The sequence below is a fragment of the Papaver somniferum genome, unplaced genomic scaffold, assembly GCF_003573695.1.
Source record: "Papaver somniferum cultivar HN1 unplaced genomic scaffold, ASM357369v1 unplaced-scaffold_19, whole genome shotgun sequence".
Lineage (NCBI taxonomy): Eukaryota > Viridiplantae > Streptophyta > Magnoliopsida > Ranunculales > Papaveraceae > Papaver > Papaver somniferum.
In genome coordinates, this window is record NW_020628818.1 from 18,804,571 (window position 1) to 18,819,035 (window position 14,465).

At 35.4% G+C, this 14,465-nt stretch overlaps 3 protein-coding genes across 3 annotated transcripts; 2 read left to right on the plus strand and 1 right to left on the minus strand.

Moving 5' to 3' along the window:
- Positions 1-2,541: 2,541 nt before the first annotated feature.
- On the minus strand, positions 2,542-3,351 carry LOC113338631. The gene has a single exon (XM_026584009.1). It carries the CDS (start codon positions 3,349-3,351, stop codon positions 2,542-2,544), a length of 810 nt encoding a protein of 269 aa, XP_026439794.1.
- Positions 3,352-9,953: 6,602 nt separating this feature from the next.
- Positions 9,954-11,188, plus strand: LOC113339000 (mavicyanin-like). Its single transcript, XM_026584397.1, has 2 exons — positions 9,954-10,317; positions 10,557-11,188. Exons 1-2 carry the CDS (start codon positions 10,134-10,136, stop codon positions 10,973-10,975), a joined length of 603 nt encoding a protein of 200 aa, XP_026440182.1. The 5' UTR covers positions 9,954-10,133; the 3' UTR covers positions 10,976-11,188.
- Positions 11,189-12,519: 1,331 nt separating this feature from the next.
- On the plus strand, positions 12,520-13,929 carry LOC113338632 (scopoletin glucosyltransferase-like). Its single transcript, XM_026584010.1, has one exon. It carries the CDS (start codon positions 12,520-12,522, stop codon positions 13,927-13,929), a length of 1,410 nt encoding a protein of 469 aa, XP_026439795.1.
- The last annotated feature ends 536 nt before the right edge of the window (positions 13,930-14,465 follow it).

Here is a 14,465-nt window from a genome sequence, read left to right on the forward strand (position 1 = left end):
CTTAGAATTAATTCTTTGATAAATCATGCTTAAGGATTACAATTTAATATTTGGACACCTTATAGATTAATAAGTGATTTAATGGAAAAAGAGCTAGATAATAATTATCAAATATTTTTGTAACCAATCAACTTGAAGTAATAGTGAATCCGGAGCCTTAGTCCATTTTAAATCTTGACATCACTCTTTGAAAATTAATTTGCTTTATTTTTATTAAATCTAAAAAAAAAGAGTTACCTTCACAAGTTCGAAAAGAACCCCTTTTACCTCAATCTACAACAACTTTTGAAAATACATCATTTCTCATAATTGGAGTATCAAGCAATTAGATGTATCACATGATTTCTTACATGGTTTCTTAAATGAAGATGTTTACATGGCTCAACCACAAGGTTTTATTGATCCGATTCATCCAGATTACGTGTGTAAATTGAAGAAGAGTTTATATGGATTGAAACATGCTCCAAGAGCCTGGTTTGATAGATTTAGCAATTTCTTGGTCAAGCTTGGTTTTGTCAGGTCAATTTGTGATTATTCTATGTTTATATATACTTCAAATTCTTCAGTGATGATTGTATTAATTTATGTGGATGATATCGTTTTGACTGGTAAAGGTGATGCTCTTATGCATAAATTGGTTACTTCTTTAAGTGTTGAGTTTGCCATGAAGCAATTAGGTGATCTGAGTTATTTTTTTGAAATTGAAGTTGCAAGAACAGATGATTCTTTGATCTTAACACAGAAAAAGTATGTTTTAGAATTACTTACTAAGGAAAATATGTTAGACTGTAAACCAGCTAATACTCCAGTAGTCAAAGAATCCAGGGCTTCTATTAATGATAGATTTTTACTTGCAAATGCTACTGAATATAGAACTTTAGTGGGAATCTTGCAATACTTGACAATGACAAGACCTGACATTGCTTTTGGAGTGACTTATGTATCACAGTTTATGCATGCTCCAACAGATGTACATTTTTTGTTAGTCAAAAGGATTCTCGGATATTTGAAAGGTTCTATTGGCTTAGGAATCACTTTGAGAAAAGGTGATATCTCCTCAATTACAGCTTTTACTGATTCTGATTGGGCTGGTTTCCCTGATACAAGAAGGTCAACTTCAGGTTATGCAGTTTTTATGGGACAATCCTTAATTTCTTGGTCTAGTAAGAAACAACCTACTGTGTCAAGGTCTTCTGCTGAGGCAGAATACAAATGCTTGTCAGTTACTGATTCTGAATTGGAATGGTTGTCAAACTTATTCAAAGAATTACATGTTCCGGTAAATTATCCATTTACAGTATATTGTGACAATACTTCTGCAATTTTCTTAGCCTCTAATCTTGTGTTTCATGCCAGGGCAAAACACATAGAGGTGTAATATCATGTTGTGAGATATTTGATTATGGATCATTTTTTTAATGTTCAGCATATTGTTCTCAACATCAACTGTCTGATCTCTTCACCAAAGGGATCTGTTTTCCAACTTTTTCTTCTTTACTTCATCAACTCTTGGGAATACCTGTTACTACTGAAGCTGCTACTACTGCTGAACATTGTCAGTCTTCTTCTGATGTTGTTGCAGAAGATATTATGCGTTGTCAGCCTTCTTCTGGTAATGTTGCAGAAGATGTTATCAGTTTTCCTTTCACTCGCTTAGCTTTACATAATTCAGTCTATTGAAGTTGTATTTCAAGTTTTATACTATGTCCACTAGTATAACCTTGATGGGGGCTAATAGGAAATATAGTCAATGGTCAAGTCAGTCTTATTGGACTATTGTCTAGATCAATGTTTGCTTTGTTTTCAGTATTCTTATCCTGTATTAATACTGTCTGAAAATAATACTATATGTATCTTGAACATCTTTTGCAATACAATAATAATTTTCTCTTCACTATTTTTTTGCTCTGATCTTTCACAGTAACACCTAGAACTATTTTCCAATCAAATATTGTTGTGTTAGCTTTCACTTGTAACGCAGTAGAATAAGTGTCCCTCTAATACAAACAGCGGCTACAGTCACACCTTAAGCTTTGCCTTCTAAAGCAGTAGTTGCATCAGCACCAGCTTTTCCTTCTAGAGCAGCAGTTAAACCAGCATCTTGTCCTTTTGATGACGAAGTAGCTTTTCTAAATTTGCCGGAAATAGTAGTCTTCCCTTTTGCGATCCACTCACCAACCCTAGTCATCTTCTTCTCAAGAAACTTAACCAGCTTCCGACGCTATATCTTAACGAAAGTTAGACGGGGAATATAATGAAGAAAGGTTTATTGATGTGCAAGAAAGAGAGGTTAATTCCGTGGCAACAACATTAGCACTAAAGAGAGTTGGAGTTAGAAGTTTAGTGCTAGATATCTCCAAATGCTCTACATGTCCGACTCATGCTCTCATGTTCATTGTACCCTCGTAATATTTTGTAGGAGCGTTGGATTTCAGATGGACCTAGGTCAATTCATAGGAAAGCCTTACTTGAATTTTTAGCTGAAGCACTACCGGAAGATACGAGAACAGATTTTTTTTTACACTAAAGAAATTTTATTAATTAGACTGCAATGTTGCTAAGATCATTGTTCAACAAATTGATAATGGAATCAGGAAAGCTTGACGTAAAACAGAAATCTTGATCCTCATCTCTTGCTTTACGAGCTAAAGAGTGAGATACATTATTGCCCAATCTATGAATAGACTTAAAAAACCATAGTTTACTACTACTATTACTTTTAGCCTCAACTCTCTCAATAATACTTGAGTTGAACCAATGAACCTGTGACTGTTGTTCCATTACATAACGAATCACATTATCACAATCCATCTCGAAAATAACTCTACCAATCTGCAAATCCTCCATCCAATTTACTGCCAATTCCAAAGATTTACACTCAAAATATTCAACTCCATATTCTTCATCTACCTCCTCTTCAAATCTATAACCAATGGCTCTTAAGCAGTGACCTGAAAAATTACGAATTATTATACCAACTGAGCCCTTTTTAATTGATGGGATATATGAACCATCAATGTTTATTTTGATGAAGTTATTTTTAGGTGGAACCCAAACCTGAACCTGCAAGTTATTACTGCCTCTAGTATTAGTATCAAAGTAGTTAATACATTGTTGTATAAGATTAGAAACTCTAGTACTAGAAGTCTGCACATTAGGTTTAATACCCTGAAACACAAGAGAACACCTATCTTTCCATATGTACCACATGGTACACATGATTCTAGTCACAAATTGAGAATCCTCTAAACATAAAACAGAAGCATCATTGCCAGTACTTGTAAACCAAGAGATTACCCAATCCTTTACAGTATCAAAATTACCTGCAATGCTATCTATATTGACATTCATAGTTAGCCACATAGTTCTAGGAAAAGGGAATTCAAAAAACAAGTGGTTCATGGTTTCTAAACTAGAGTTAGACAGAGAACATTCCACATGGATTTCAGGTTTATAAACAGCAATCTTAGCTCTAACAGGAACAATTTCTTTGATGCATTTTCAGATAAAGAGCTGAACTTTATGTGGAATTTTGCATTTCCATAGATGAGACCAAACCTCTTTGGAAGTATTATCCATTGCTAAAATACCATTAACCTCATCAGAGCTTATAGTATAGTAAGCACTTTTAACAGAAAAAACTCATTTTCTATCAGGTTTCCATATCATAAAATCGTCTCCAGTAGTAGGAATCTCCATATTAAGAATTAGATTAACACAATCATAGGAAAATAGAGTATTAATAGTATTAACATTCCACTCTCTTGTTCGTGGCAAGAATAAATCACAAACTAAGTTGAAATTCTTATAACTAGAAGCTCCTACAATAGGAACAGGTGGGCAATCAAGTCCTATAACCCAATCATCTAGCCATATGCTAATTTTGGTACCACATCTAACTGCCCATATTTTGTATTGTTTAATAACTTCCAAACCTGAATAGATGCTTCTCCATAGACATGAGCAATCATCTTTTAGTTTGTCTACATGCAGAAAACTATCATTTGCATATTTAGCCTTAAGAATTTTGAAACGTAGAGATTCATCATCATTGCAAGCTCTCCATGCTACCTTAGATAAAAGTGCATAGTTAAAATGTTCTAAATTTCTGAAACCTAATCCACCTAGGGATTTAGGGATCATCAGCTTGTTCCAACCTATAAAGAAAAGACCTCTCTCCTTACCCCACCAAAACTGTCTTTGAAGAGTATCCATTTGAGCTATCATGGTCTTAGGAATTCTAAAACTCCCCATTTGGTGAGAGGGAAGAGTATTAAGTGCATGTTTAGCCATGATAATCCTAGCTGAGTAATTCATAGTTTTACCTTTCCAGTTTTTGAGCCTAGAGCCAAAAGATTGCAAAATGGGCTTAAAATCTTTGGTTTTATCTCTTCCCAGCAGCAAAGTGACCCCTAAATATTTATCAGAATCCACCATTTCAGTCATATTAAGAGCAGTGGTTGGTTCTATTCTAGCTTCAGGACTAATATTATGGCTAAAATAAACACTGGATTTGGTAAAATTAAGCATTTGGCCGGAGTACTTACCAAATGTAGAAAGAACATCCAGAATACCATTTATATTATGCATGTCTGCCTTAGTGAAGATGAAAATGTCATCTGCAAATAAAAGGTGAGTAATACCTGGTGCCTTTCTAGCAGATTTAACTCCAGAGATTATATGATTATTTGCAGCATGAACAAGAAGCCTAGAAATATATTTCATTGCTATAATGAAAAGATAAGGGGATAAGGGATCCCCTTGTCTTAAACCTCTAAAAGGACTAAATTCCTCAGTGGGAGAACCATTAAGAAGAATGGAAATTCTAGTTGTACTTATGCATTGCTCAATCAGATTACAAAAGGCAATAGGGAAACCAATTTTTGTAAGCATTCCTAGAAGAAAAGGCCACTCAAGTCTGTCAAATGCCTTAGAGAGGTCCAATTTTAAGGCCATGCTTCCACTATACCCCTCTTTATGTTTCATTGTATGAATCATTTCATGTGCTATAATTATATTATCATGTATGATTCTACCTGGCACAAATGCTGCTTGAAAAGGAGAGATAATATGCTTAAGATGAGGCTTAATTCTGCTAGTAATGATTTTAGAGATGATTTTGTACACAGTATTACACAACCCAGTTGGTCTAAAATCAGCTACATACTTAGGTGTGTCTCCCTTAGGGATCAAAGAGAGATATGTCTTATTGAATTCTCTTGGCATATGGCCAGTAGAGAAAAAAATTTGCACAGCTTTCACAATGTATTTACCTACAATGCTCCAATTAGATTGGTAGAAGCCTTCTTGAAACCCATCAGGTCCAGGAGAACTCCAAGCAGACATACTTTTGACAGTATCAAAGATTTCTTTGTATGTTGGTATTCTACAAAAACTTTCAGAAGAAACAGTCTCATTAATCACAGTAAGCACAATATCAAAAGTATTATCTGGAATAGGAACATTATCTGAACAACTTATTGTGCTGAAATGAGTAACAAAAAGTTTGGAGACATCATCTCTACTATCATAGCAATGGTCAGAACTATCAAAAAGGCAATCTATATTTTTCCTTATCATTCTCCTATTAGAAAGAGTATGAAAATACCTTGAATTGTTATCAGCATCAAGAATATGGTTGTCACAACATTTCTGCCTATAAAAATCAGTTTTGATATCAAACCAAAAATCCAAATTCTTATTAATATCTACCAAATTTTCATGTTGATTAGCAGAAAAAGGTTGATTCTGCACAACAAAGAGTTGTTCCTGAAGTTTGTTAATATGGCTATCAATATCACCAAACTCTATTTTATTCCATTGAGAAAGTCTTCTTCTAGTTTCATGGTGCTTACTAGAGACTTGATAGGCTGGAGAACCATTAACAGTGCAATTCCAAGCAGTTTCTAACTGATTCTTAAAAGCATAATGTTTGAGCCACATGAAATGAAATTTGAAAGGCCTCCAAGATATATGACTAACATTCTCAGTTTGTAGCATTACGGGACAATGGTCTGAATTAGCCTGAGCAAGATGGTATAATTTTTCATTAGGAAAATTGTCGAACCAAACATCATTACCTAAGGCCATATCAATCCTAGACTTTTTAGATCCAGTTCCTAACTTATTGCTAGACCAAGTATAATCCCTACCAATGTATCGTAGATCCATAAGGCAATGTTCATTAATTTCATTTTGCACATATTTATCCTCTGCAGTAACAGAAGGAGTAACTATATCATTTAAATGAACATTAAGGTCTCCAATAACAATCCAGGGTTGGTCTAGATTTTCTTTTATTCTTTTCATAATCACCCATTGTTCTTTTTTCCTATCAAAATAAGTTGAACCATACATGAAAGCAACCAGAACATTAGGTTTAGCAACATGCAAATTAGCTACAACATGAATCATATTATGAGAAATTTCTTTAATAGCACATTTAATTCCATCCTTCCACATTAATAACAAGCCCCCAGCTAGACATATTCTATCAATACAGGTGAAATTACAGTAAAATAGAAATTTAGCTAATTGAATCATTCTTTCTTGTTCTATTTTAGTTTCAGAGAGAAACGGGAAATCTGGCGATTCAGTCTGTATTAAATATTTTAATTGGTCTTTTGCATGTTTTTTGCTATTCCTTGGATATTCCAAGCTAAGATCCTCATGATGTGAAGCAAAAAGTAATTATTATTAGAACTATGACTATACTTATCAGTATCAATAATATAATTGGAGATATTTGTTACAAAAGTTTTGAGATATACCTGCATATCATCTCCCTGACTTGCATTTGTGGTTTCAACAGGACTTTCACTAGAATCATTTGTTTCCATAATTGAGTTGTTGTGCTGGCCCATATTAGTAGTAGTAGTATTTGCAGACACACTGGGTGGTTGAACATGAATATTGTGGGGGTTCATGGATGGTTCACTATTTAGGATAGAGTTTCTCATTCGCTTAGTTTGCCTTCCATCATCACCTTCTGCACCAGTTTGTTCATCAGCACTCATCTCCTCACTAACATTATCTTCCATTTCTTGTTCAACAGTACCTTCATCAGCATTTTCCTCTTCCTTAAGATGGGCTTCATATTCAGCTTCAGATATTCCATCAAGATAAAGGAGATAGGACCATTCCTCGCACTTGGTGTCATCATGATCAATGACAAAACATTTGTCGCATATCTTCTTAGGTTGCAGTTCCCAATGATACTGTATCCAAACTTTTTCACCAGAGATAGTATTCCACCATCCTCCACGATGAAGAGGTTCATTCAGCTTTATCTCCAATCTAGCTTTAACAGTATTTCCGTATCTTGGTCTACAATTTGGAGGGGTAGTGGAAATCTTCTTGCCTAAAAATCCAATAGCTTCATCAACTACAACACTGTTTAGATGCTCCAACTTCAAATATTTGAATTGAAGTGTATATATCTAATGAGTGAAATTGTAATCCCTGACAGGGATACCATTGGTGTATTGTAGAACAACCAAAGGGCTTCACCCACCAACCAAGGACCATTTTGAATGACTTCATCCCTTTGTTCCTCAGAGTTAAGTCTAACTAGCATAATATTATGACCCATAACTCTAATCTGCTTATTTTTATATTGCCTCCAAAAAGAATTGATTTCTTCTCTGATAATCCGCATATCAATCTTATGTTTCTACATTAGTTTTCCCAGTATCCCAAAGTTCCATTATGCAGCAGCTACCTCAACAGTTTGTTGTGCTCCCATAACTCTCCTTCTCTCTGGAAGATTAATTGCAGCTTTCCTTAGTTTTCTTGAAAGTTGGTTGATACGATTCTCAGAGGGTTGAGCCACTGCAAGAGTAATGCTGAGTCTCTCTACTGATATGAAATATAGGTTATGATGAATAATTCTGAAAGGATACTTCTCAGAATTTATATTAACACCAATCTTTTTAGGGTTTATAAAATCTTGCCTTTTCCTGTTAAGGAAATACCGGAAATCTAGTAATTGACCCTCAAAAAAAGGATAGGAAAATATATTGTGAGTTGTGTGAAAGTTTATGAGTAAGGAAAGATAATTGTTATCCCCTACTGGACGGCTGTAATTGCGGAATTTTGACCGGGGGAAGTTTTGAATTTGAAATCCATGGAAGAGATGAGAATTGCTATGATTGATTTGATGAAGATGAGAAACTGTTTGGGTTTCTAATTGATTCAATTCTAAGCCTAAATTTAGACTTCTACTACTAATATGTACCATCACAGACTTGATGGTTAGCATCACTGCTTGTAAAAACATATTTTCCAACACCACTGTATTTGATTCATAGAAATTCCACATGTTGAACATAATAACACCACTGGATCCACAAATAAGTCAGGAGACCTTCCAGAAAGAAATTAATTCTCCATTAGAATCAGAAAACTCGAAAGAAAATCAATTAAAATCTAAAAATAAAATGATTAAATTCCAAATCTAAGTTACCCTAGGAAAATACAGACCATTATATGAATTCCACAACCATTAATGGTGGAATTATAAAACAGAAAGTAAACAGATGAGAGAAGAATAAGATTTACAAGAAAAAACTAGAACCACTGCTGATTAAATCCATAAGAAAACAAAACGGAAAATGGGTCATTTGTCCAAATATTTTTAAATCACGGTTCAAATGGGCGAGTAAAAAATAGTTTGGGTGAAATGGCCAACAAAAAAAATAGTAAGGATGAAACTGGTTTAAAAAATAGTAAGGATGAAATTGGTTTAAAAAAATAGTAAGCTTAAATTTAAAAAATAGCAAGGATGAAACTGGATACATCCTTTGTATATTAAAAATAAGAAAAAATATTTGAATATGGGCACGATGAAACTGGTTACATCCTGCCTATTTTTACATTTTTGTCCATTTAAACAGTATCAAAATCTAACTGTTCATTTCATCCAGGAATTGTTGATTTTGATCTTTTTAACCAATTTTGTGAAAACAAAAATCATGAGATTCAATAAAACGATTTTGAAAATATAAAACGATTTTGAAAACGAGTTAACTGATTAATCGCCCGATTTCCAACTCTCTCTCAAGTTTACGTTCACAAATGAACCCCAGATACGAGAACAGCTGGTGTGACGGATGACACTTGAATTGTTGTGTGATGATAATAAGGGCGTATTAAACAAAAAGAAAAACAATTTTGCTACTCTCCCAAACCGGGGATGTATCTCAGATGGTACGTAGCAAAATTCTTTTTTTCCTGTTAAGATATTTTTTCATTTTTTCTGTTTTTTTCCTGTTAAAAAGGCATTACATGAACTGATTCCGGTGACTGACTTTACTAATAATAATTACATAACAAAATCTCTGTTTTACAAGTGAAAAGATGATATTAGTTCAGCCAAACCCATTTTTTGTGTGGTGCAATTGCAATATTACAATCCCGTTTTCTATGTGGTGCTCATAAAATTGGACAAATGGTGCACCATTTGATTCCGGGCGAGTCAGACCCTTTATTTTATGTCACTTTCTCGATCAACAAAACATAAACACGTCTTGAATATTTTCATGAAACTTCTCATAAGTTTGAATTGCGGTGGGCATGAGCTGTAATCAACAACAACAAATACTACCATGTGTGCTATTTCCTTATTACAACATAGGCACTAGCATAGACTCTTTTCTGGTGTGAAATGCAACACTTTTCTGAGAATACAAGAAAGAAATACCAAAAATGGTAGTAATATAATCATGAACAAACTGACCCACTCCCACGTTCAAATATTAATTTGAATCAAATTCTATATCTACCAAAAAAAAAAATTAATTCGTCAATAAAGAATCACTCAGGAAAATCAGTCGAACTTGGAAAAATAGGAGTAGGAATTTATTGGTGGGCGATTTTTAATTACATTAACTCAGTAATTCATTGTCTTTCCACACACTTTCCTCCAAGTCTATATAAGTTGGGTACTAAGTACTGAACTTCCCACACCCATTAGCATTTGCTTTACAACTTATTCGTCTGAAAGATCTCCCAGTTCCTATTGTCTTGCTTTCTCTCTTTAAAAACAGTACTCTACTAGTCTTTTGTTCTTGCGCTTAATTAGTTTGTTTGGATATCCTGATTCTCATACTAGTAATCACATAGTACTAGTCATAATGGGTCTTGCACTTGAGAGAGTTATGTTTTTCATGGCTTTAGCTGTTTTGTGTGTTACTTCTTCAATGGCTGAAGTTTACATGGTTGGTGATGGCTATGGATGGACATCATGGGAAACTGGTAGCATGCCTGATTACAAAGAATGGTCTGCTTCAAAAGCCTTCAAAATTGGCGATTCCATTGGTACGTATTTTTCGCACTATTTCTTTGATCCTAATGGTTTTAAAGCTTCTTGATTAAGTCATTGAACATCATATGAAGATTTTTCTTTGTTAACTCTCCTACGCATGATTTTTGATGATTTTGTTCTGAGAATGTCTTTTAATTCTTTAGATGAAGTTCTAATCTTTCTAGTCTTTTAATTCTTTAGATGAAGTTCCAATCTTTCTAGTTTTTGTTTCTTTTCTGTTGTTGTTGGATAGTTTTCGAGTATGAGCCAGAGTGGCACAATGTGGTCCAAGTGAGTTACGAGAACTACAAGAAATGCAACGCTTCATCACCAATCAAAACCTTCACTTCTGGCATAGATTTAATTCCAATTAAGGCTGAGGGACACTTATTCTACATTTGTGGAGTTTCTGACCACTGTGAAATGGGACAAAAAGTTGATATTAGAGTCGTGGATCGTGATATTAGACTTGATATTGGAGTACTTGCTGATCGTGCTACCCCTGAACCTCCAACAACTTCAGCACCAGCACCTTCTTCTTCCGCTCCTGCACCTTCACCATCAGTCAGTGCTCCAGCTCCTTCACCAAGCAATGCTGTGACTATTTCAAAGGGTCTTATTGGAAAGTTTGGTTTCGTTATTCTTGCAGTAGCAGCTGTTGTTGCTTACTAGGATTCTTATGATGCTACCTTGGTTATTTATAAGATGAGATCTTAGTTTGCTTTAGGCTGTTTTATGGAATTATAGATTGATATGGATTTTACGGTTTTACTTCCAGTGCCTAGTAGTATCTGCTACATTGTTGTGGCCCTTGCTATCTCAGTTGTAAAACGAAAGTCTGCACATAAATAAATACACATTTGGTACTTCAATTTTATGTCATCAGAAGCCGCTTTCACCAGTTTCAAGCATCTAGAATTAATTAGCTAGTGAACTATATCACATTCTCATGTAGTAATAAGATTATGAATTAAAATATTCAAAAGAAGGCGACAATTGATTCACAAATAAATAAATAAAACTCCACATTAAAACAAAAAAAAAAATATTTTATGTGCAAATTATTTTACATGAATACCAGTAGCGACATCACCATGAATCAAATTATTTTCTCAACATTAGTTTTTTGAGCAACTTATCCTTTTGCTCTGGTTTGAGACAACAAAACCCTCCAACACAAACAGCAGCTACAGTAATACCTAGAACTATTTTCCAATCAAATACCGCTGTATCAGGTTTCACTTGTAACCCAGTAGTCATACCTTCAGCTTTGCCTTCTAACGCGGTAGTTGCATCACCAGCAGCTTTGCCTTCTAAAGCAGCAGATAAACCAACATCCGGTCCTTTTGACGAAGTAGCTTTTCCAAATTTGCCGGCAATAGTAGTCTTCCCTTTCGCGATCCAATCACCAACCTTAGTCATCTTCTTCTCAAGAAACTCAAACTTTTCCAGCTTCCGACGCCATATCTTAACGAGAGTGAGAGGGGAGAATAAAAGGAAGAAAGGTTTATTGCTGTACAAGAAAGATAGATTAATTCCGTGGCAAGAAAGGGTTTAAGATAATCTAGCCGCCTTTCTTTTAGCAGTTTCTTCTTTTTAAGATATGTTCGTATTTTGCTGACTCACCATATCATGGAATAGGGTCTGACTCGTCCCGCATCAAATGGTGTACCATTTGTTCGATTTTGTGAGCACTATATTGAATGCGGACTAACTAGGCTGTCAGATTCAACACGATCCAATACCACGGCATTGTGTACCCGCAAGGTGGCAAACCCATTGAGATAATCTGATAAGCTGTCGCTCAGTTAATGACCAACTTAGTCAACTGCGCTCCTACCGCGGTAATTAAAGCTTGCGTCAGGAACACGCAACTAAGTAGTTACTTGGACCGCACAACGAAATTCGAAACATGACGTAAGTGATTGCTTCACCATGTTTGTCTGTATTCTAAAGGTGCATGAATCCTAGAAAAAGATATAAAGATCAGACAGTACCCACATGCTTACACTGTCTTGGTGATTTTAAAACACTATAAATTTGTAAGTTACTAGAAAAAGGAAAAAACAGTTTTCATATCTCTCAATTTGTAAATTTTGCTCTCCCACGTACTCCAGTCCTTGAAACACTTCATACCTGAAAACAAATTCTAAGGTCCTGAAATGAGTACAGAGGATCCGCAGCATCGCCAACTCCATGGATTCTTTTTTCCACTCATGGCTTATGGGCACATGATTCCGATGTTCGACATTGCAAAAATGTTTGCTTCCCGAGGTGTTAAGGCCACCATAGTTACTACTCCGGCGAACGCTTCCACCTTCTCAAACGCTGCAGAAAGAAATAGATTATTAAATCTCGATGTCAATGTTCAAATACTTCAATTTCCTGCAAAAGAAGTTGGTTTGCCGGAAGGTTGTGAAAACCTTGATGACTTGGATGCACTTGATACGATCCACACGTTTCTCAAGGCTGTCAACATGCTCCAACAACCATTGGAGCGGCTCTTGGAAGATTACCAACCAGATTTTATTGTCGCTGATTTTACATTACATTGGGCAACTGAGAGTGCGGCAAAATTTGACATCCCCCGCTTTGTCTTTCATGGAACAAATATATTCTGGCAGTGCGTTGAGCATAGCTTGAATTGCAACAAACCATTCACAGATATCACGTCTGATACAGAAACTTTTGTGGTGCCAGATCTCCCTGACAAGATAGAGATGACTATATCCCAAGTGCCTGATCCTTTTAAGGTTGAAACCTCGTTTACTGAAATGGTTCAACAAATAAAAGATTCAGAACTTAAGAGCTACGGAGTTTTAGTAAACAGTTTCTACAAGTTGGAGTCAGGTTATGCAGATTACTACAGGAACACTATGGGAAGAAGAGCATGGCAAATAGGCCCGGTTTCCCTCCGGAATAATAACAACATAGATAAAGCTCAACGAGGAAAGCAATCCGCCGTCGATGAACATTATGTTTTGAACTGGCTTGACTCAAAGGAACCCAACTCAGTTCTTTACATTTGTTTTGGGAGCACTTCTAAAATGAATAATGCACAATTGTTAGAAATAGCAAAGGCTCTTGAAGATCAGGAATTTTCATTTGTTTGGGTTTTAAGAAAAACTCGGGACATCGAAGAAAAGAGTTTTTTGCCCGAATGTTTCGAAGAGAAAATCAAAGGAAAGGGTTTGATAATAAGAGAATGGGCACCACAAGTACTTATCCTTGATCATCCATCCATCGGTGGGTTCATGACTCATTGTGGCTGGAACTCTATACTTGAAGGTGTGAGCGCTGGGGTTCCCTTGATCACATGGCCTATGTTTGCAGACCAATTATACAATGAGATTCTTGTTACTCAGGTGCTGAAGACGGGGATTCGAGCTGGCACTCAAAAATGGAACCTATGGTTCGAAACAGATTATGTATCCACAAAGAAGGATGAGATAGAAAAGGCAATCAATCAGCTGATGGGTGATGGAGAAGAAGCAAAGGAAATGAGAAGTAAAGCCAGGGAACTAAGTGAATTGGCTAGGAAAGCTGTAGAAGAAGATGGGTCGTCTAACACCGAATTTACTTCTTTGCTCGAAGAGTTGAGACTCTATAACGAACCATCAACATAGAAATAAAGATCATTAAGACTCCTGTAGCTGTATTTTTTCTAAGCATATATGGTGTGCGGTCGGTATCCAAGATTGCAGATTTAAGACAAGTAACAAAACCTACTTAAACATCGGAACAGTACACTGGATTTTTGATCCCCATTTATAAGTAAATTTCTTTATGAAACCGTGTTTTTGCATCTTCTATTGAATCTTGATTTTTCATCAACTAAATGGAAATTCCACTATTAGAAGCTTAGCTACTATGGAAATTGCTACTTTCAAAGGCAAACACGTGTTCAGTATTATTTGTTGAACTTTGTCAACCCATCAAACTCTAGGCTTTTAGAAGATTGAAGCCGACGGTCGAGTACAAACGTTTCTGCCACAATTTATTTTTGAAGGTGAAATAAAACTCAGTAAAGAGTTTAGTGAGAGCAAAAATAACAACCTTGCTACAAAAGATGCCACTAACAACAACAATAAAATGTAAAAACTCTGAAAACATTTGAACAAGTAGTCATTGTGTAAAAAAAAAAATGTTACACGGCTACATG